The sequence below is a fragment of the Hylobates moloch genome, unplaced genomic scaffold (assembly GCF_009828535.3).
Source record: "Hylobates moloch isolate HMO894 unplaced genomic scaffold, HMol_V3 SCAFFOLD_2, whole genome shotgun sequence".
NCBI lineage: Eukaryota > Metazoa > Chordata > Mammalia > Primates > Hylobatidae > Hylobates > Hylobates moloch.
The window spans coordinates 177,867,814-177,890,847 of record NW_026652277.1 but is presented as its reverse complement, the minus strand read 5'-3'; the positions used below and the strand labels follow the sequence as shown (position 1 = coordinate 177,890,847).

The following is a 23,034-nucleotide window of genomic DNA, read 5'->3' as shown; positions in this document are numbered from 1 at the left end:
TGCCTCAGCCTCCCAAGTAGCTGGGATTACAGGTGCCCACCATCACCCCTGGCTAATTTTTTTTTTTTTTTTTTGGAGAGACAGGGTTTCACTGTGTTAGGATGGTCTCGATCTCCTGACCTTGTGATCTGCCTGCCTCAGCCTCCCAAAGTGCTGGGATTATAGGCGTGAGCCACCATGCCCAGCCATATGTCCTCTTTTGAGAAGTGTCTGTTCATGTCTTTTGCCCACTTTTTAATGGGATTGTTTGTTTGCTTTTTTTCTTGTAAATCTGTTTAAGTCCTTTGTAGACTCTGGATATTAGACCTCTGTCAGATGAATAGATAGTAAAAATTTTCTCCCATTCTGTAAGTTGTTTACTCTGATGATAGTTTATTTTGCTGTGCAGAAGCTCTTTAATTAGATCCCATTTCTCAATTTTTGCTTTTGTTGCAGTTGCTTTTGGTGTTTTCATCATGAAGTCTTTACCCATGCCTATGTTCTGAATGGTATAGCCTAGATTTTCTTCTAGGGTTTTTATACTTTTGGGTTTACATTTAAGTCCTTAATCTATCTTGAGTTAATTTTTGTATATAGTGTAATGAAGGGATCCAGTTTCAATTTTCTGTATATGGCTCAGCCATTTATCCCAGCACCATTAATTAAACAGGGAGTCCTTTCCCTATTGCTTATTTTTGTCAAGTTTGTCAAAGATCAGATGGCTGTAGATGTGTGGTCTTATTTCTGAGTTCCCTATTCTGTTCCATTGGTCTGTTTCTGTTCTTGTATGAGTACCATGCTGTTTTGGTTACAGTAACCTTGTAGAATAGTTTGAAGTTGGGTAGTGTGATGCCTCCAGCTTTGCCCTTTTTGCTTAGGATTGCCTTGGCTATTCAGGCTCTTTTTTGGTTCTGTATGCATTTTAAAATCGTTTTTTTTTCTAATTCCGTGAGGAATGCCAATGGTAGTTTAATGGGAATAGCATTGAATCTATAAATTACTTTGGGCCATATGGCCATTTTCACAATATTGATTCTTCCTATCCATGAGCATGGAATGGTTCTCCATTTGTTTGGGTCCTCTCTGATTTCTTTGAGCAGTAGTTTTTAGTTCTCCTTAAAGAGGTCCTTCACTTCCCTTGTTAGCTGTATTACTAGGTATTTTATGCTTTTTGTAGCAATTGTGAATGGGGGTTTATTTGTGATTCGCTTTCCTGTTGTTGGCGTATAGGAATACTGGCGATTTTATATCCTGAGACTTTGCTGAAGTTAGTTCCCAGGGATAAAGTCAACTAGATCATGGTGGATAAGCTTTTTGATCTGCTGCTGGATTTGGTTTGCCAGTATTTTAGTGAGGATTTTTGCATCACTGTTCATCAAGGATATTGGCCTGAAGTTTTCTTTCTTTGTTCTATGTCTACCAGGTTTTGGTATCAGGATGATGCTGGCCTCACAGAACAAGTTAGAAAGGAGTCCTTCCTTTTCAATATTTTGGAACAGTTTCAGTAGAAATGGTGCCAGCTCTTCTTTGTACCTCTGGTAGAAGTCAGCTGTGAATCCGTCTGGTTCTGGATTTTTTCGTTTGGTAAGCTATTTATTATTGCCTTAATTTCAGAACTCATTATTGGTCTATTCAGGGATTCAATTGGTCTATTCAGGGATTCAATTTCTTCCTGGTTCCGTCTCAGGAAGGCATATGTGTACAGGAATTTATCAATGTCATCTAGATTTTCTAGTTTAGGTGAACAGAGGTGTTTACAGTATTCTCTGATGGTTGCTTATATTTCTGTGAGGTGAGTGGTGATAACCCCCTTATCATTTCTGATTGTATTTATTTGATTCTTCTCTCTTCTTTATTAACGTAGCTAGTGGTCTATTAATTAAAAAAAAAACAGCTCCTGGATTCATTGATTTTTTTTAAAGGGTTTTTTGTGTCTCTATCTCCTTCAGTTCAGCTTTGATCTTGGTTATTTCTTGTGTTCTGCTAGCTTTGGGGTTTTCTTTTGCTCTTGGTTCTCTAGTTCTTTTAGTAGAGATGTCAGGTTGTTAACTTGAGATCTTTCTAACATTTAGTGCTATAAATTTCCCTCTTAACATTGCTTTAGCTGCAGCCCAGAGATTCTGGTAAGTAATCTCTTTGTTCTCATTACTTTTACTATTTAACCAAGAGTCATTGAGGGGCAAGTTGTTCAATTTCCATGTAGTTGTGTGGTTTTGAGTGAATTTCTTAATCTTGAGTTCGAATATGACTGCTCTGTGGTCTAAGAGACTGTTTGTTATCATTTCAGCTCTTCTGCATTTGCTGAGATGTGTTTTACTTCCGATTATGTGATCCATTTTAGAGTAAGTGCCAAGCAGAAATGAGAAGAATGTATATTATGTTGAATCTGGGTGGAGAGTTCTATAGCTATCTATCAGGTCCAAGTGATCCAGAGCTGAGTTCAGGTCCTGAATGTCTTCATTAATTTTCTGTCTTGATGATCTAATATTTGTCAGTGGGGTGTTAAAATCTCCCACTATTATTGTGTGGGAGTCTCTTTGTGGGTCTCTAAGAACTTGCTTTGTGAATCTGGGTGCTCTTGTACCGGGTGCATATATACATAGGATAGTTAGCTCTTCTTGTTAAATTGAATTCTCTACCATTATGTAATACTCTTGTCTTTTTTTAATCTTTATTGGTTTAAAGTCTGTTTTGTCAGAAACTAGGATTGCAACCTCTGCTTTTTTCTGTTTTCCATTTACTTGGTAAATTTTCTTCCAACCCTTTATTTTGAGCCCATGTGTGTCTCTGCACATGTGATGGGTCTCTTGAAGACAGCATATGGATGGGTCATGGCTCTTTATCCAGCTTGCCATTCTGTGCCTTTTAACTGGGGCATTTAGCCCATTTACGTTTAGGGTTACTATTGTTATGTGTGAATTTGATCCTGTCATCATGATGCTAGTTGGTTATTTTGCAGACTTGTTTATGTGGCTGCTTCACAGTATCAGTGGTCTGTGTACTTCAGTGTGTTTCTGTAGTGGCTGGTAATGGTTTTGGCTTTCCATATTTAATGCTTCCTTCAAGAGTTCTTGCAAGGCAAGTCTGTTGGTGACAAATTCCCTAAGCATTTGCTTGTCTGAAAAGGATCTTATTTCTCCTTCGCTTATGAAGTTAGTTTGGTTGGATATAAAATTCTGGGTTGGAAATTCTTAAGAATGTTGAGTATTGGCCCTCAATCTCTTTTGGCTTGTAGGGTTTCTGCTGAGAGGTCTGCTGTTAGTCTGATGGGTTTCCCTTTGTAGGTGACCTGGCCTTTCTCTCTGGCTGCCCTTAACATTTTTTCTTTCATTTCAACCTGGAGAATCTGATGATTATGTGTCTTGGGGTTGATCTTCTCATACAGTATCTTACTGGGGTTCTTTGTATTTCCTGAATTGGAATGTTGGCCTATCTTGCTAGGTTGAGGAAGTTCTCCTGAATGATATCCTAAAGTACGTTTTCCAATTTGCTTCCTTTCTCCCCATCTCTTTCAGGTACCCCAATCAGTCGTAAGTTTGGTCTCTTCACATAATCTCATACTTTTTAGAGGTTTTGTTAATTCCTTTTAATTCTTTTGTCTCTATTTTTGTCTGCCTATCTTAATTCAGAAAGATAGTCTTCAAGCTCTGAGATTCCTCTGCTTGGTCTATTCTGCTATTGATACTTGTAATTGCACTGTGAAGTTCTTATGTTGTGTTTTTCAGCTCCATCAAATTGATTATGTTCCCCTCTAAACTGGCTATTATGGCTATCAGCTCCTGTAGTTTTATCATATTTCTTAGCTTCTTCACATTGGATTACAACATGCTCCTTTAGCTTGGCGAAGTTCATTATTACCCACCTTCTGAAGCCTACTTCTGTCAATTTAGGCATTTTAGCCTCAGCCCGGTTCTGTGTCCTTGCGGGAGAGGTGTTGCAGTCATGTGGAGGAGAAAAGGCACTCTGGCTTTTTCAGTTTTCAGCATGTTTGCATTGATTCTTTCTCATCTTTGTAGGCTTATCTATCTTTGACCTTTGAGATCTCTAACCCTATCCGTAACCTTTGAATGAGGTTTTTGTGGGGTCTTTTGTTTTCTGTTTTTCTTTTAACAGGCCATTCTACTGTAGGGCTGTTGTGGTTTGCTGGGGGTCCACTCCAGATGCCAGTTGCCTCAGTTTCTCCTATACCTGGAGGTATTACCAGTGAATACTGTGAAACAGCAAAGATAGCAGCCAGCTCCTTCCTCTGGAAGCTCTGTCCTAGCGGTCACTGATCTGTTGCTGGCCCGCACCCACCTGTAGGAGGTGGCTGAAGACCCCTATTGGGAGGACTCACCCAGTCAGGAGGAACAGGATCAGGGATCTGGCTGCTTTTTGGTAGAGCCAACGTGCTGCACTGGAGGTGGGGGACCCTTCCTCGTCCGGACTGCCTGTATTCTCCAAAGCTGGCAGGCTGAAGCAGGTAAGTTGACTGAACTGTGGCTGTCCCTCTTCCTGGGAACTTGGACCCTTCTAAGGTGGACTCTAATTCACTGCCATTGGCCGGCTGGGATTCCAAGCCAGTGGGTCTTAAATTGTGAGGTGCTATGGAAGTGCAGCCTGCAGAATGATGCCACTTGGCTCCCTGGATTCAGCCCCTTTCCTAGGGATATGTACGGACAGATTTCTTGTCTTGCCAGGGATCCCAGAGCCAGAGTATGTAAAACTCTTGGGTCTCTGTGTATACCTGGGCAGCTGCTCTGCTGAGACTCCAAACAGCTCTGTGTATCGGACCCAAGGCTGTGGTGGCATGGGCTAATGAAGGGATCTGATACATGGGTTGCAAAGATCCATGGGAGAAGCATGGTTTCCCAGGCAGGGTCACACAATCACTCACGGCTTCCCCTGGCTGGGGGTGGGGGTTCCTTTGGCTCCATACTCTTCCCAGGTAGGGCACTGCCCTCCACCCCTAGTTTACTTCATTCTCTGTGGGTTGTGTTGTTTGTCTAGTCAGTCCCAAAGTGAAAATCTCAGTATTTCAGTTGAAGGTGCTGAATTCATTTGCCCCTTTTCATTCCTCTCTGTGAGTGCCACGGACCGCAGCTGCTTCTAATTGGCCATCTTGGATTCATCTCCTCTCTTTTAACATCTACATTTTAAATAGTTCCTGACATCCTACATTAATTTATAATCTGCTATGTCTTGAGCAAATAAAGAAGTAATCTACTCAAAACGGTAAGGCAAAAACTAAGGTTTACATTGGTGCATGTGAAACCAATAATGATGCAATAAAACCTCTAAGCACTACTTAACCACATCACATCTTACAAAATGCAAAATGTAGAGCAAGCTATAGAACGGGCAGAGCCAAGAGGACATTTAGAAACAAAAAATCAGTCCAAGATTCCCTTGAGATGTATTTCTACAATAAGAGTACATTTCTTAAAGACAATCAGTAATTTGTAAAGTAAATTCAGGTTTGAAAAAATAATTCTATAATTGTCTATTCCAGGTAAGTGAACACTGAATGGCTATGCCAATGGAGACCCACCATATAGGGAGGTCAGAGAAGCTGAGACGATGGCTTGAAGGAGTGAAGAAAGCTTATGAGACATCTTAACAGCCTGAAGAAGTAGACACTTTGTCAACAATGGGACAAAAATCATCTTAAATCACAGAGCCAGGGAGGGAGGTGGGGAGGAGCAAAGCAGAGAAAGAGGGGCTGGGAGATGGGAGCATTCTCAGCCTTTCTTTTACTAAAGGTGTCCAAGCACGGCATGTAGAAAACTATTAAAAAGGTGAATCTTTTAACTGATTTTTATGATTTTCACATATAAACTACGTATAAAACTAATGCAAAAGAAACAGTCCACCTTGTCGAGTGAGCCTAAATGAAGGATCTACCACTACAATCTCTAGCTCGGCAGGATGGGAGGACATAAATAATGAAGGTTATGACACCTGACATCGCCCCAACAGCCCTAGGAGGCAGCTACTAAGATTATCTCATTTTCAGATTAGAAAATGAAGGCATATAATCAACAAACATTCGCTGGATGATGGAATGAAACTGACATAGGAAAAAGCTGAAGTAATCTGTCCAGAGGCAAAGAGCTATGAGAAGCTAGGTCTCTAGCCAGGTCCTTTCTCACCTTTACACTAAAACCCAGAAACAAGAACCACCCCCCCAAACAATGCCACGAGGACAGAGGAGGTACACTATGGTCCACAAAGTTTGAGAAAGTTTAGTCAAGGCCAGAGCAGCTTCCATCACCTGCAAGACTTCCTAAGTCTCTAATACGATCTCTAAAGCTGAGGTAGTGACAGAGTTTCTCGTACGTATTTTGCCATACAATCTTCTTTTTATTTTTAGAGCACTTCAAAGGACTAATAATGTTCCATGGAACAGACACTGGAAAAAGACGATCCGGGACACCAGCCATGGCAATATCCCGCACGCTCCCTCTCATAAAGTAAGCGCAGGCTGCAGTGACTGGAACGGGCAGCTGGACATTACCTGGACAAAGAGGTAGATCAAGAGGCAGCACAAAGCTTGAAACGGGCTTTCGACAGCCTGCAGCTCTTCTCTTGAGGAGGAAAGATTGAAACAGGCTAGGAGTGTGTCCAAGCGCCGAACCTGTATTTCTGGCTCTTGGTTCAGCCATAATATTTTCAAACTAGGCGTTCCCCCTAGTTAAGAAAAAAAGTCCATTAACTATTGTTCTTTGCAGCACAGAGTTATAATATGCTCCTTGTAGAAATACAGTAAAAGGAAACAAATCTCTTCCCTTCCTGATGTAAAAGGAACTAAAAAGTAAACATGATAAGATTCGTGTTTTTTTTTTTAAAGCCCAAACCTAAAGGGCTGGCATATGTACGTTTCAATGAAAACATTCCTTCTTTTTTTAATGGCTAAATTTTGAGGGATACTGCACTTTCGACCATTAAGAATGCTTTCAGAACATCTTTCAAATGTGCTGTCCCAAGGATATAAGAAGGCACTGCTGCCCTGCAGTATCACAGCTCTGATGGAGCACTTTGATAAAACGTCATCCATCTACCCCTTTAGTTTGCTCTCTTACTCTCCTAAATTAATGGTTTTCAACCTTTCATGTGCAAAAGAATCAACTGTAGAAATTGTAAAAAATGCATTTTCCTGGGATCTATATGCAGAAACTATGATTTGATTAGATAGGTATGGGTGCCTGGAAGTCTGCATTTTAACAACTCAGAAGACTTGGATGCAGGCAATCTGTGGACCCCAGGCTTTGGAAAGCACTTTCCTAAAACTATTAAATAAACAGAAATTCCTAAAATGTAATTTTTAGTGTTTCACTTCTGTATTTTATATAGATGTTTAAATTATTAAAATCAAAAGAAAAACACCCTTACTCATTGACTGAAACCACGACAAATGATGACGACTCACACTGAGTTGCAGATGCAGGTGCAGCTCTGCTTCCACTCTGACAAACAGAAAGGTGCCGTTTCTAAGGTCAGACTTGTTAATCTGTGACTGCCGAGATGTCCGCCCTTGCTATCCACAGCTGTGATTTTCTGTGAGGACCACTTGGCTATAAAATATATGCCAAAAGCTCAAGGCTGGCTGGGATCTAAATGTCCCTTTTGTTTACTAAGGAAACAGAACCTACTAACCAAATGGCCTCAGAGTCAAATGACCCCAAAAAGGAAATTCTTCTCTTTCTTTTCTTATGTTTCCCACGATAGCATTGACTACTCTCAGTGGTATATTTCCCACCATCAGAAGTGAAAAAACTCAACAAAACTCACTTACATTTCCAAAATGGCTGAAGTATTCCCTCCACCTGAAAAGCTTTTTCATTATTTATTTCAGAGAGAGAAAAAACATCATTTTTCTCTCAAGAAAATGCTAAGGATAATTAGCAAAAACAACACAACCCTATGGCAGCAGTACTTAAGATAGAGATGAGTCCAAGACAACCACAAGTGTCAGTAACTACTTCTTAGAAACATACTTTCAGGAGAATAATCAACTCAGGCAACGTGTGCAGTCTCGGGACAAACCCGGCTCCTGCCTGTTTTTATGCAGCCCATGAACTAAGAAGGGCTTTCATATTTTTAAATGATTGAAAAAAAAACCAAAGTAAAAACGATATTTCATGATGCAGGAAAACCACACGAAATTCCAATTACAGCATCTGAGGCTGAGGCTCTTTACTGGACCACATGTGCACACGTGGGTATCGTCCACGGTTCCTTCCAGGCTTCAACGACCAACCTGAGTAACCTAGACCATGTGGCCTGCAAAGCCTGAAATATTTTCTACATTACCCTTCACAGAAGTTTACTAGTCTCGGATCTAAGGTAAATAATGAATCTTCCATTATCACAGTTATTTCAAATATACTAAAGATTTTGAAAATCATTTTTTGACTACAATTCAGACAGGAAAGTATAAAGAAGAAAATAAAAACAATGTACAATTCTACCACCCAGATACAACCATATTTTGAAATACAAGTTTCTAGTCCTTTTTTAACGTGAATAAGACATTTATGAACATGGCTGAAAGGTCATGTCCCCATCAGCATGCAGGGAGATGGAGAGTGGAAAGATTTTACCTGTGTTTCATTGCTTACACATGAAAATTTAATACAAAACAAAAAAGATTCATTACATCTATTTAGTAGAACCCAGTACAGCCATGCGCCACATAACAACATTTTGGTCACTGACAGATCTCCTATATAATGGTGGTCCCGTAAGATCACAATACCCTATTTTTACTCTACCTTTTCTATGTTTAGGAATGTTTACATACACAAATGCTTGCCACTGTGTTACAGCTGCCTACAGTATTCGGCAGCCACATGCTTCACAGGTTTGTAGCCTGGGAGACATAGGCCACACCGTTTAGGTTTGTGCAAGTACATTCTATGATGTTCTCACGAGAGAATCACCTTGCGACGCATTTCTCAGAACTGATCACTGTGGCTAAGCAATGCAGGACTGTCTAGTGGAAATGATAAATGAGAGACTTCCTGAATACACAATTAGGAACAGTATTTACTTGTGATCTCTTATTCACTCCCTACAGGTTCAGACTCCATGAGATGGGCTTAGACATCCAAGTAAGAGATTTCCAGGTATCTGTCTAATAAACAAGACAGGAAGGAAGAAACACAAAATCCATCAATTGTTTACCAACATTTTTCCTACCATATTGTCACAAAAGTTTCTATGAAGGCTGAGAACTGAAGCTCCATTCATATGCACTGATACATACAATTCTAGGTGCTCTGCACCTGAGTGGCCCCACGTGAAAGATGAACAGTTGCTACCTTGGAAGAGCTTGCAGGAGAAGGTTGTGCAAATATTACAAGAGTGCGAAGGTTTTATGACAGGAGTTCCTTCCCTTTTTTTGGAGACAGTGACTTGCTATGTTGCCCAGGCTGGTCTTGAACACCTGGCCTCAAGTGGTCCTCCCACCTAGGCCTCCCAAAGAGCTGGGATTATAGGCATGAGTCACTGTGCCCAGCCTGGTAGAGTTCTGAAGGTCAAGGAGAGTAACAAACAAATTGGGGCAGGGCATTAATAAATTTTCATGGAAGAGACTGGTGGGAACATTGGGCTAGACTTTGCTGGATAAAGGACACTTATAAACAAAACTTATTCTGGGATTGAAAGGAGGCAACAATGGACAGTGATAAAAGCCTTCCAGCCTTCCTGCCCTCTACCCAAGCATCCAACCAATCACATGCCAGGCACCAAAGGAGGTGCCGACACAGGGAAATGACTCACTGTCTGCCCTCGGGAACATTTACAATCAGTGGAGCACACTGAAACTAACCAAATACACTCATGTCCAACTACAACGTGTAGGGCAGAGGACTCCTGCTGCGGAGCAGAGACATTGTGAGGAAGAGACTTGAGCTGAGATTTGAAGAGGGGGCAGAAATGAACAAAGATGAGAGAAGAAAAGGGGAAGTTCAGGGAAGGGAAGTGTCCCAAGTGCAACAGGAACACACTGGAGGGAAGCCCTAAGGAAGACCACCATCAAGTCTGCTACGCAGGAGGACTCTGGCAGCAGTGGGAAGCTGACTGGGGGAATATAAAGACAAAAACAAGAGGCAGGCAAAGAGGTGAGGGACTGGATCCACGAAATGATTAGGGGAAGTATGCTGAGGTGACTGGGACTTCAGATCTATGGACTTGACCAGGTGGTGATGGGGACATCCACTGCAATAGAGGACAGTGGGATTCCAAGGTGGGGCTGCTTAGGAACCAGAGAGAGGCCAGCACCGCAGGCAATGGTGCAGGTGAATGGACTGAACGATCTCATCAGTTCTTCCAAGGTGGGTCTACTCAGGAACCAGTGTGAGGCCAGAACCGAAGGCAACAGTGCCAGCAAACGGACTGAACGATTCATCGGTTCTCAGTCTTCAGAGGCCGTGACACGTAGTGACATACTAGTGAACAAAGCTGGTAAACAACTTATGGAATCAACAGGTTTTCTCTCTCTCCCACATCTTTTATTAGACCAACAGCCTTAGTATCATCTGGGAACTCAGAAATGCAAATTCTTCAGTCCTACCCTAGACTTACTCAATCAGAAATTCTAGGGGTAGGGCCCAGCAATCTGTGTTTTAACACACCAGCCAGGTGATTCGGCTGCTGAGTTTCAACAAAAAGGCTACAAAATCATTTACACACAGAAAACAAGTAACTTGCCAACAATAAAGAAATTGGCTCTTGAGGGGTTCTAATGATATAATAGATTATAGAAAATCACCAGAGTAGGAAAAATGTCCTCATAAATCTCTTTAATATAAAAAATTTTCATCCTAAATTCAATCAATATTTTGCCAAGAAATATTTATTGAATGCCTACATGAATACTAATTTAGGAGATAAGATATCTCCGTAGCTCTCTCCAGAACTTGCAGGTATTTAATGCAAGATAATATACTCCAAGGTTATTGTCTTTTAATGCTACTACCAGAACGGAACATCCTCAGAATATGCAGAAGTCCTCTGACCACTCTACAAAAAGGCTTTGATTACAAGGTTACTTCTTTTCATAAATGCGGTAAAATGTTAGCTCCTCCTAGCCATACAGAGGTTTATTTCTCAGCTGACAGGTTTCCCGGCATCCTCTTACCCAGGGGAGGGTGTGGATGTTTTTGGAGGATCATTTACATCACTTCTCTTCTAGTGGTAAACTCTCTAAAAAGAATGGCTAACTCAGGTGTGATAACTCAGGAGGGTTGCGATGCAAGGGAATTGTTAGTAAGTAATTTCAGTTTAAAGGAAATGTACTTGCATCAGAATTGGAAGGCAGACCAACTCAGGGGAGGGCAACTCAAACTTTATCTGGTGTGTAAGAGGACTCCATCCACACCCATCCAGTCATCTAGGTCTTGTATAAAGATAAGACTTTGCCAATAAAGATCTAAGGTGGCCTTCATGTTTCACCCAGAGCCTCATGGGCAGCTGAGATGTTTCCAACAAGAACTTAGAGACCAAAACAAGCAATCTGGTCCCCAGGTCACCCACCAGCATCACTTCTAAAATGCATCAGCTTCAAAAACCCCAGCACACAATTTGGTAAAAGGTTTTGTGTGAACAGATGGACAGAACAGCCTCAGGGTCTTTTCAGGAGGGACCAAGCCCCAGGGGGAAATGCAGAAGAGCAGGCAAAAGAGGCAGCTCTATGGTGGGAAGCTCTGAAGGCTGTCCTGAGAGGTGTCTGGAGGACTTGGCCCTGGGGGAGAGTTGTGAACGCACCTCCAGAGTGCCCCATTGCTGTTTCCACAGCTACAAACACAGAAGAGTGAAAGGCATGCTGGATGCTAAGCCATGGCACTTACATGTGCTTTTTAAATGGAAATAAGTTTTTTAATAGGTAGGTTTTTGAGTTATTTTAAGGTTATTTTCCTTGCATATTCCTAGGGTTAATAAAAACATAAAACTGCCTGGCTTGTGTCTATTCTCAGGATGTAAGAAGTGAAACTCCTTGAATTAACTTGCATATATCTTATAGCTCAGATCATTTGTGAAAGCTTGAATTCACAAGTTCAATTTAAGTGAGTATTTATTTAGCATTGTCTGTTGGTAGATCATTCCTGACCAAAAGGAAAAAACAAAAAACAAAAAAACCAAACAAAAAAACTCAGAAAACTGGAGACACAGGCCTGACCTCTCAGCCTACATCTTTCTCCCATGCTGGATGCTTCCTGCCCTCGAATATTGGACTCCAAGGTCTTCAGTTTTGGGACTTGGACTGGCTCTCCTTGCTCCTCAGCCTGCAGACGGCCTATTGTAGGACCTTGTGGTCATGTCATGGCTATGATCGTAATCAATCCACGAACTGAAAATACTGGAGATCTGGCAAGATGGCCAAATAAGAACAGCTCCGGTCTGCAGCTCCCAGCGATTCCAACGCAGAAGGCTGGTGATTTCTGCATTTCCAACTGAGGTACCCAGTTCATCTCAATGGGACTAGTTAGGCAGTGGGTACAGCCCATGGAGGGTGAGCAGAAGCAGGGTGGGGTGCCACCTCACCCAGAAAGTGCAAGGAGCTGGAGACCTCTCTCACCCAGCCAAGGGAAGCCGTGAGGGATGGTGCTATCCAGCCCAGATCCTATGCTTTTCCCACAGTTTTTGCAATCCGCAGATCAGGAGATTCCCTCGTATGTCTACACCATCAGGGCCCTGGGTTTCAAGCACAAAACTGGGCAGCTGTTTGGGCAGACACCGAGCTAGCTGCAGGAGTTTCTTTTTGTACCCCAGTGGTGCCTGGAACCCCTGCAAGACAGAACTGCCACTCCCCTGGAAAGGGGGCTGAAGCCAGGGAGCCAAGTGGTCTCACTCAGCGGGTCCCATTTCCATGCAGCCCAGCAAGCTAAGGACCACTGGCTTGACATTCTCACTGCCAGCACAGCAGTCTGAAGTCCACCTGGGACGATCAAGCTTGGTGGGGGGAGGGACATCTGCCATTACTGAGGCTTGAGGCTTGGTAGGCGGTTTTCCCCTGACAGTGCTGGGAGGCTGGGAAGTTTGGACTCGGAGGAACTCACCACAGTGCAGCAAAGTGGTTGTGGCCAGACTACCTCTCTAGATTCCTCCTCACTGGGTAGGGCATCTCTGATAGAAAGGCAGCAGCCCCAGTCAGGGGCTTATAGATAAAAATCCCATCTCCCTGGGACAGAACACCTGGGGGAAGGGGCTGCTGTGGGTGCAGCTTCAGTGGACTTAAACGTTCCTGCCTGCCAGCTCTGCAGAGAGCAGCAGCAAATCCTGGCAAGGAGGTTTCTCCCAGCACAGCACTCGAGCTCTGCTGAAGGACAGACTGCCTCCTCAATGGGTCCCTCCTCCCCATGCCTCCTGACTGGGAGAGACCTCCCAGCAGAGGTTGACAGACACCTCATACAGGAGAGCTCCAGCTGGCATCTGGTCGGTGCTCCTCTAGGAGAAAGCTTCCACAGGAAGGAGCAGGCAGCAATATTTGCTGTTCTGCAGCCTCCGCTGGTGATACCAGGCAAACGGTATACAGTGGACCTCCAGCAAACTGCAGCAGACCTGCAGAAGAGGGGCCAGTTGCAAGAAAAACTAACAAAGTAACAGCATCAACATTAACAAAAAGGACACCTACACAAAAACCCCATCCAAAGGTCATCAGCCTTACAGATCAAGGATAGATAAATCCATGAAGATGAGAAAAAACCAGCGCAAAAATGCTGAAAATTACAAAAACCAGAATGCCTCTTCTCTAAATGATCGCAACTCCTCTCCAGCAAGGGCACAAAACTGGACAGAGAGAATGAGTTTCACGAACTGACAGAACTAGGCTTCAGAAGACGGGTAATAACAAACTCCTCTGAGCTAAAGGAGCATGTTCTAACCCAATGCAAGGAAGCTAAGAACCTTGATGAACACTTACAGGAACTGCTAACTGGAATAACCTGTTCAGAGAAGAACATAAATGACCTGATGGAGCTGAAAAACACAGCACGAGAACTTCGTGAAGCACACCTAAGTATCAATAGCCAAATCAATCAAGCGGAAGAAAGGATATCATAGATTGAAGATCAACTTACTGAAATAAGGTGTGAAAACAAGATTAGAGAAAAAAGAATGAAAAGGAACGAACAAAGCCTCCAAGAAATATGGGACTATGTGAAAAGACCAAACCTACGATTGATTGGTGTACCTGAAAGAGATGGGGAGAACGGAACCAAGTTGGAAAACACACTTTAGATATTATCCAGGAGAACTTCCCCAACATAATAAGATAGACCAACATTCAAATTCAGGAAATACAGAGAACACCAATAAGATACTCCTTGAGAAGAGCAACCCTAAGACACCTAATTTTCAGATTCTCCACAGTTGAAATGAAGGAAAAAATGTTAAGGGCAGCCAGAGAGAAAGGTCAGGTTACCTACAAAGGGAAGCCCATCAGACTAACAGCAGATCTCTCTGCAGAAACCCTACAAGCCACAAAAGAGTGGGGGGCCAATATCCAACATTTTTTTTTTTTTTTTTTGAGATGGAGTCTCGCTCTGTCATCCAGGCTGGAGTGCAGTGGCATGATCTCAGCTCACTGCAAGCTCTGCCTCCTGGGCTCAAGTGATTCTCCTGCCTCAGCCTCCCAAGTAGCTGGGACTACAGGTGCGTGCCACAACCCCTGGCTAATTTTTTGTATTTTTAGTAGAGACAAGGTTTCACCATATTAGCCAAGATGGTCTCAATCTCTTGACCTCATGATCCGGCCTCCCAAAGTGCTGGGATTACAGGTGTGAGCCACCGCGCCTGGCCCCGACATTCTTAAAGAAAAGAATTTTCAACTCAGAATTTCTTTCTTTCTTTTTTTAATTGAATCCAAATTTTATTAAGGATTTCAAGTTACATACTCCAAATTTCTAGAATGGAATGGAATCACTTTGGAACTGGAAAAATGGCAAAAACACTGACATCCCTTAAAACTTCAATTTTATAAAGAAAATTCTTCTGCAAATCAACTCAGAATTTCATATCCAGCCAAACTAAGTTTCACAAGTAAAGGAGAAATAAAATCCTTTACAGACAAGCAAATGCTGAGGGATTTTGTTACCACCAGGCCTGCCTTACAAGAGCTCCTGAAGGAAGCACTAAATAAGGAAAGAAAAAACTGGTACCAGCCACTGCAAAAACACACCAAAAAATAAAGACCATCGACACCATGAAGAAACTGCATCAACTAATGTGCAAAATAACTAATGTGCAAAATAGCATCATGATGACACATAACAATATTAACCTTAAATGTAAACGCGAAATGCCCCAATTAAAAGACACAGACTGGCAATTTGGATAAAGAGTCAAGACCTACTGGTGTGCTGTATTCAGGAGACCCATTTCATGTGCAAAGACACACATAGGCTTAAAATAAAGGGATGGCAGAATATTTACCAAATGGAAAGAAAAAAAAAAAGGCGGGTTGCAATCCTAGTCTCTAATACAACAGACTTTAATCCAACAAAGATCAAAAAAGACAAAGAAGGGTATTACATAATGGTAAAGGGATCAATGCAACAAGAAGAGGTAGCTAGGTAGCTATCCTAAATATATATGCACCCAATACAGGATCACCCAGATTCATAAAACAAGCTCTTACAGACCTACAAAGAGACTTAGACTTCCACACAATAATAGTGGGAGACTTTAACACCCCATTGTCAATATTAGATCAACGAGACAAAAAATTAACAAGGATATTCAGGACTTGAACTCAGCTCTGGACCAAGCAGATGTAATAGACATCTACAGAACTCTCCAACCCAAATCAACAGAATATACATTCTTCTCAGCACCAGACAGCACTTATTCTGAAATCAACCACATAAATGGAAGTAAAACACACCTCAGCAAACGCAAAAGAACAGAAATCATAACAAACAGTCTCTCAGACCACAGTGCAATCAAATTAGAGCTCAGGATTAAGAAAATCACTGAAAACTGCACAACTACATGGAAACCAAGCAGCCTGCTCCTGAATGACTACTGGGTAAATAACAAAATTAAGGCAGAAATGAAGAAGTTATTTGAAACCAGTGAGAACAAAGAGACAATGTACCAGAATCTCTGGGACACAGCTGAAGCAGTGTTAAGACGGAAATTTCTAGCACTAAATGCCCACATCAGAAAGCAGGAAAGATATGAAATCGACACCCTAACATCACAATTAAAAGAACTAGAGAAGCAAGAGCAAACAAATTCAAAAGCTAGCAGAAGACAAGAAATAACTAAGATCAGAGCAGAACTGAAGGAGATAGAGACATGAAAAACCCTTAAAAAAAATCAGTGAATCCAGGAGCTTGTTTTTTTTTTGAAAAGATTAACAAAATAGACTGCTAGCCAGACTAATAAGAAAACAGAGAATAATCAAAGAGACACAATAAAAATGATAAAGGGGATATCACCACTGATCCCGCAGAAACACAAACTACCATCAGAGAATACTATAAACACCTCTACACAAACTAGAAAATCTAGAAGAAATGGATAAATTCCTGGACACATACACCTTCCAAGACTAAACCAGGAAGAAGTTGAATCCCTGAATGGACCAATAATAGGTTCTAAAATTGACGCAGTAATTAATAACCTAGCAACAAAAAAAAAGCCCAGGACCAGACAGATTCACAGCCGAATTCTACCAGAGGTACAAAGAGGAGCTGGTACCATTCCTTCTGAAACTATTCCGAACAACAGAAAATGAGGGACTCTTCCCTAACTCATTTTATGAGGTTAGCATCATCCTGATACCAAAACCTGGCAGAGACACAACAAAAAAAGAAAATTTCAGGCCAATATCCCTGATGAACATTGATGCGAAAATCCTCAATAAAATAATGGCAAACCGAATCCAGCAGCACATCAAAAAGTTTATCCACCACGATCAGGTCGGCTTCATCCCTGCAATGCAGGCCTGCTTCAACATATGCAAATTAATAAGCATAATCACATAAACAAACCAATGACAAAAATCACATGTTTATCTCAATAGATGCAGAAAAGGCCTCTGATAAAATTCAACAGTGCTTCATGCTAAAAACTCCCAATAAACTAGGTATTGATGGACTATATCTTAAAATAACAAGAGCTATTTATGACAAACCCAAAGCCAATATCATACAGAATGGGCAAAAGCTGGAAACATTCCCTTGGAAAACCAGCACAAGACAAGGATTCAACATAGTATTGGAAGTTCTGTCCAGGGCAATCAGGCAAGAAAAAGAAATAAAAGGTATTCAAATAGGAAGACAGAAAATCAAATTGTCTCTGTTTGCAGATGACATGATTGTATATTTAGAAAACCCCATTGTCTTAGCCCCAAAACTCCTTAAGGTGATAAGCAACTTCAGCAAAGTCTCAGGATACAAAAATCAATGTGCAAAAATCACAAGCATTCCTATACACCAATAATAGACAAGCAGACAGCCAAATCATGAGTGAACTCCCATTCACAATTGCTACACAGAGAATAAAATACCTAGGAATACAACTTACAAAGGACGTGAAGGACCTCTTCAAGGAGAACTACAAACCACTGCTCAAGGAAATAAGAGAGGACACAAACAAATGGAAAAACATTCCATGCTCATGGATAGGAAGAATTAATATCGTGAAAATGGCCATACTGCCCAAACTAATTTACAGATTCAATTGCTATTCCCATCAAGCTAACATTGACTTTCTTCACAGAATTAGAAAAAACTACTCTAAATTTCATATGGAACCAAAAAGCAGATATAGCCAAGACAATCCTAAGCAAAAAGAACAAAGCTGGAGCCATCATGCTACCTGACTTCAAACTATACTACAAGGCTACAGTAACCAAAACAGAGTGGTACTGGTACCAAAACAGATATATAGACCAAAGGCCTCAGAAATAACACCACACATCTACAACCATCTGATCTTTGACAAAACTGACAAAAACAAGCAACAGGGAAAAGATTCCCTGTTTAATAAATGGTGCTGGGAAAACTGGCTAGCCATAAGCAGAAAACAGAAGCTGGACCCCTTCCTTACACCTTATACAAAAATTAACTCAAGATGGATTAAAGACTTAAATATAAAACCTAAAACCATAAAAACCCTACAAGAAAACCCTAGACGATACCATTCAGGACACAGGCATGGGCAAAGACTTCATGACTAAAACACCAAAAGCAATTGTGACAAAAGCCAAAATTGACAAATGGGATCTAATTAAACTAAAGAGCTTCTGCACTGCAAAAGAAACTACCATCAGAGTGAACAGGCAACCTACAGAATGGCGGAAAATTTTTGCAATCTATCCATATGACACAGGGCTAATATCCAGAATCTACAAGGAACTTAAATTTACAAGAAAAAAACAACCCCATCAAAAAGTGGACAAAGGATATGAACAGACACTTCTCAAAAGAAGACATTTATGCAGCCAACAAACATATGAAGAAAAAAGCTCATCACATCGCTGGTCATTAGAGAAATGCAAATTAAAACCACAATGAGATACCATCTCATGCCAGTCAGAACGGTGATCATTAAAAAGTCAGGAAACAACTATGCTGGTGAGGATGTGGCGAAATAGGAATGCTTTTACACTGTTGATGGGAGTGTAAATTAGTTCAACCATTGTGGAAGACAGTGTAGCAATTCCTCAAGGGTCTAGAACCAGAAATACCATCTGACCCAGCAATCCCATTACTAGGTATATACCCAAAGGTATAAATCTTTCTACTATAAAGACACATGCACACGTATGTTTACTGCAGTACTATTTACAATAGCAAGGCTTGGAACCAACCCAAATGCCCATCAATGATAGACTGGATAAAGAAAATGTGGCACATATCCACCAAGGAATACTATGCAGCCATAAAAAAAGAATGAGTTCATGCATGTCCTTTGCAGGGACATGGATGAAGCTGGAAACCATAATTCTCAGCAAACTAACACAAGAATAGAAAACCAAACACCGCATGTTCTCACTCATAAGTGGGAGGTGAACAATGAGAGCACATGGATGCAGGGAGGGGAACATCACACATCAGGTCCTGTCGGGGGGTTGGGGGCAAGGGGAGGGGTAGCATTAGGACAAATACCTAATGCATGTGGGGCTTAAAACCTAGATGACGGGTTGACAGGTGCAGCAAACCACTATGGCACATGTATACCTCTGTAACAATCCTGCAAGTTCTGCACAGGTATCCCAGAACTTAAATTAAAAAAAAAAAAAAAAAAAAAACTCAAAAAACCCTGACTACGCACATGCAAAGTGAATCTTTAGATGAATAAACTTCAAAAGCCTATTTATAATAAGCAAAAAAATTCATTCATAATAAACAAAACAGAATACATTTACATCTCAATACATCAAACTCTATACTTACATGGATAAGTTTTCTAATTTCATGCTTGCAAAAATGACATCATTACACCACTCCCATCTAATGCATTCAACAGTGAAAGTGGCTATAAAAAGTAGTAATGCAAAATTTAACTCTTGTGACTCTAATGTGAATTTGTTAACACATCTGACAAAGCTTCACACTATTTTTTACAAGTTGGTGAAAAACCGCTTTAGAGATTTTAACCAATTTATGTTGATCTGCGATGGTCCGGGCAGTTTTAGACACTGGCAGCCACATGAGCAGAGCCTCACCAAGGGCAGGCACATGCACACCCACACACCAGCTTCCTTAGGGGCATGTGCACATACACACACACCAGCTTCCTTTTACCACTCACAGAAACCTCCAAGACTTGTTGACACTTTCTTGACTGACCTTGCAACAAGGGTCAGATGAAAACCTTCAACGATGTATGTAAGAGGAGGTGAACAAGAAAGCCACTACAACTGTTTGATAGCAATGACAGATTGAATCAAATACATGGTCCTTTTTTCATGAAATGTATGACTTACCCTCATTTTGTTTTGTAAAATAATCTTCTAAGATATTCTGCAATTTTGGTAAATCAAATGTGTATAGCCAAGAAATACCAAGCTTTCTGATTGTTGAACACCACTTTAAAAAGGTCCTTCAAGATAGACAAATTACCAATTAGATGTGTGCATTAGTTTTCCTAGGTTTCTAAAATAAGGATATGCTCAAAGTAACTTAAATGACACTTAGAAGAGAAAAAAAGCCACCAGCACTTTGAAAATGAAGAACTGACACATCTCCAATTCTGGAGACTGTAAAGGCAATTTCAAATGCTTGCCTTTGGTGTGGGCCAAGACTCCCAGCCAAAGAATGGAGAATGTCAGGAAAGTGAGTAAGAGGAGTCAGGGCAGGCAGTGTGCTGGGAAAGCGTAGACACACATGCACAGATCAAGGACCTTGACAAGCTGGGTTTGGGAAATGGAAGCTCAGCTGTGTTACCGGAAACATCATCTTCCATGATATATTGTAAAAGAAATGAAATGTAGTATATATATCCTATATACATGCTCCCACATGCACACACGTAAAGATGTGGCCCATATGCTGGACAGTGGCTCATGCCTGTAATCCCAGCACTTTGGGAGGCAAAAGCGGAAGGATCATTTGCGGCCAGGAGTTTGAGACCAGCCTGGCCAACAAGGCGAAACCCAGACTCTACTAAAAATATAAAAATACAAAAATCAGCTGGGTGTGGTGGCACATGCCTGTAGTCCCAGCTACTCAGGAGGCGGAGGTTGCAGTGAGCTGAGATTGTGCCACTGCACTCCAGCCTGGGCGACAGAGTGAGACTCTGTCTCAAAAAAAAAAAAAAAAAAAAAAAGATGAGGCCCACAGAAATACAAGCATGTAAATAAGCTCCCTGAATAAAACAAACCAGGGTCTTAGTCTATCTGAGATGCTATGGCAAAACACCATCAATTAGGTAGCTTGTAACAGCAGAAAATTTCTGGAGGCTGTAAGTCTAAGATCAAGGTGCCAGCATGGTTGGTTTCTGGTGAGGCCCCGCTTCCTGGTTCACAGATGGCACATTGGCACCTTCACACGGAAGAAGGGGCCTCTTTTATAAGGGCAGGAATCCCATCTAATCACCTCTTTCCCTCCCAAAGGCCCCACCTCCGAATACCATCACATTAGTGATTAGGTTTTCAATACAGGAATTTGGATGGGCGGGGGTACAAACATTCAAACCATAGTACCCAGGAATGAGATTTCTTTTTCTGCTCCCTGGCTCATTAATTTTGATTATTTCCCCTTACTAATTTTTAACTAATTTCTATAGTTTTTTTCTGCACCCTTCAGCCTCACTTCTACTTTGTTGAAAAATACTTGTGATTTCCTTTTATTTCTACAATTCAGGAAAGCAAGCATTAAACCACATGTGCTGTCAGAGGAAAAAGCCTTTAAAAAAAAAAGAACATGGGCCACTATATTGAAAAACTCACAGAAAATGTAGCACTTATGAGATCACCCTAATTAAAACTGTCTTAGAAGAACAAGGAAAATCAGGTATGGGTATCATTTAGGAAAAACTGGTTCTAATGGTGCGACAAGAACCTTTTGCAGGTTTTCCTGACAGGTAGAAGGGGAGGGCCCATCGGCAGGATCTCACTTTTTTTTTTTGAGGTGGAGTCTTGATGTTGTTGCCCGGGCTGGAGTGCAGTGGCATGATCTCGGCTCACTGCAAACTCCGCCTCCAGGGTTCCAGCAATTCTCCTGCCTCAGCCTCCTGAGTAGCTGAGATTACAGGTGCCCACCACTACACCTGGCTAATTTTTGTATTTTTAGTAGAGACAGAGTTTCACCATGTTGGCCAGGCTGGTCTCAAACTCCTGATCTCAGGTGACCCACCTGCCACGGCCTCCCAAAGTGCTGGGATTACAGGCATGAGCCCCCCCAACCCCACCCCACCCGGCTGATCTGTTTTTAATTGTATGTTGTATTCATGTGAATACATGAGAGGAAATTGGATGCTCTGTTTTCCATTTTTGTCTAAAATCATTTGGCAATATTCCTCATAGATACTGAAAAGCATTTAAAATTTAAAATCTTGTCTTTTTAATTATCATCATTAATGCAAGTGTAAATAAGGAGTCACCACTGAAATAATCTGGAATAAAAATTCAAATCCTATGTCTAGAGTAATAGCTGTGGAAATGAGTGTGTTTGAGACGTGGCCCTCCATATAAAAATTCAAATCCAATTTCTAGAGCAATAGCTGTGGAAATGAATGTGTCTGAGACGTGGCCCTCCGTATAAAAGTTCAAATCCAATTTCTAGAGTAATAGCTGTGAGAATGAGTGTGTTTGAGACATGGCCCTCCATGTAGGGCACAGGCTTCCGGAGCTCCTTCCAGAAGAGAACCCAACGTGTGGTCCACGGTGCTACACACATGCTTTCCCACTCTAGGAGTGCAACAGAGGATGTTTTCACAAGCTCTGAAGTAGTCTCTCTAATACTTATACAGTTTCTGGAATTTATTAAAACATTATATAGAGTGGCCTTTAAAATTAACTCGACACAATGACGAACGGTCAAATGTTCTCTTTAATTCAAACAATGAAGAGAGATGTAATAGTCATTTTCCATATTATATTTGGAAAGATACTATAAGATGAAAATTACATATATAATAAAACATTTTTGGAAAATTATTTTGGCTATCCTTTTAAAAAATGCTCCTTACTGTAAAAACAAATGTCAATGCATTTTAATTATGTTTCTCTGATAAGTACTTTTAAGGTTTTAGTCTATGATTAACAGAATAAGGAAACACTCCCTACAATAGCTTTTCTCAACTTCTCTCTCAATACAATTCCATTTATTTAAAAACCAATTATAATGCTCAGATCCATACTTGGTAAATTACAGGTTCATGTGATGGAAAATAATAGTGACACCAGAGAATTTAATGCATATGAAAATGGAATAGCAAAACTGTAGGAAAGTATTTGTTCTGTGAAACAATGACATGAGCCACTAAAAATAAACTCTGAAGCTTAGCCTCCTCTTCCTTAACTGTTTGTATGTAGAACCCTACCCTGACACTTGTACATTCCTGACCTGTTTCAGATACTACGAACTCACAGAAAGAAAGGCTGCTCTTTGGATATAC

General features: G+C 41.2%; 1 protein-coding gene across 9 annotated transcripts in view; it reads right to left on the bottom strand.

Annotated features, from left to right (window-relative positions):
• Positions 1-23,034, bottom strand: part of FAM120B (family with sequence similarity 120 member B) — a 112,498-nt gene that overhangs the window by 61,010 nt on the left and 28,454 nt on the right. For 7 of the 9 annotated variants that reach the window (XM_058435705.1, XM_058435703.1, XM_032162614.2 and 4 more), the window contains one exon: positions 6,476-6,648. The exons of the other annotated variants lie outside the window; for them this stretch is intronic. In XM_058435705.1, the coding sequence (XP_058291688.1) occupies positions 6,476-6,648 (173 nt within the window). The remainder of the gene's footprint in view (positions 1-6,475; positions 6,649-23,034) is intronic. 9 annotated transcript variants of the gene reach the window in all.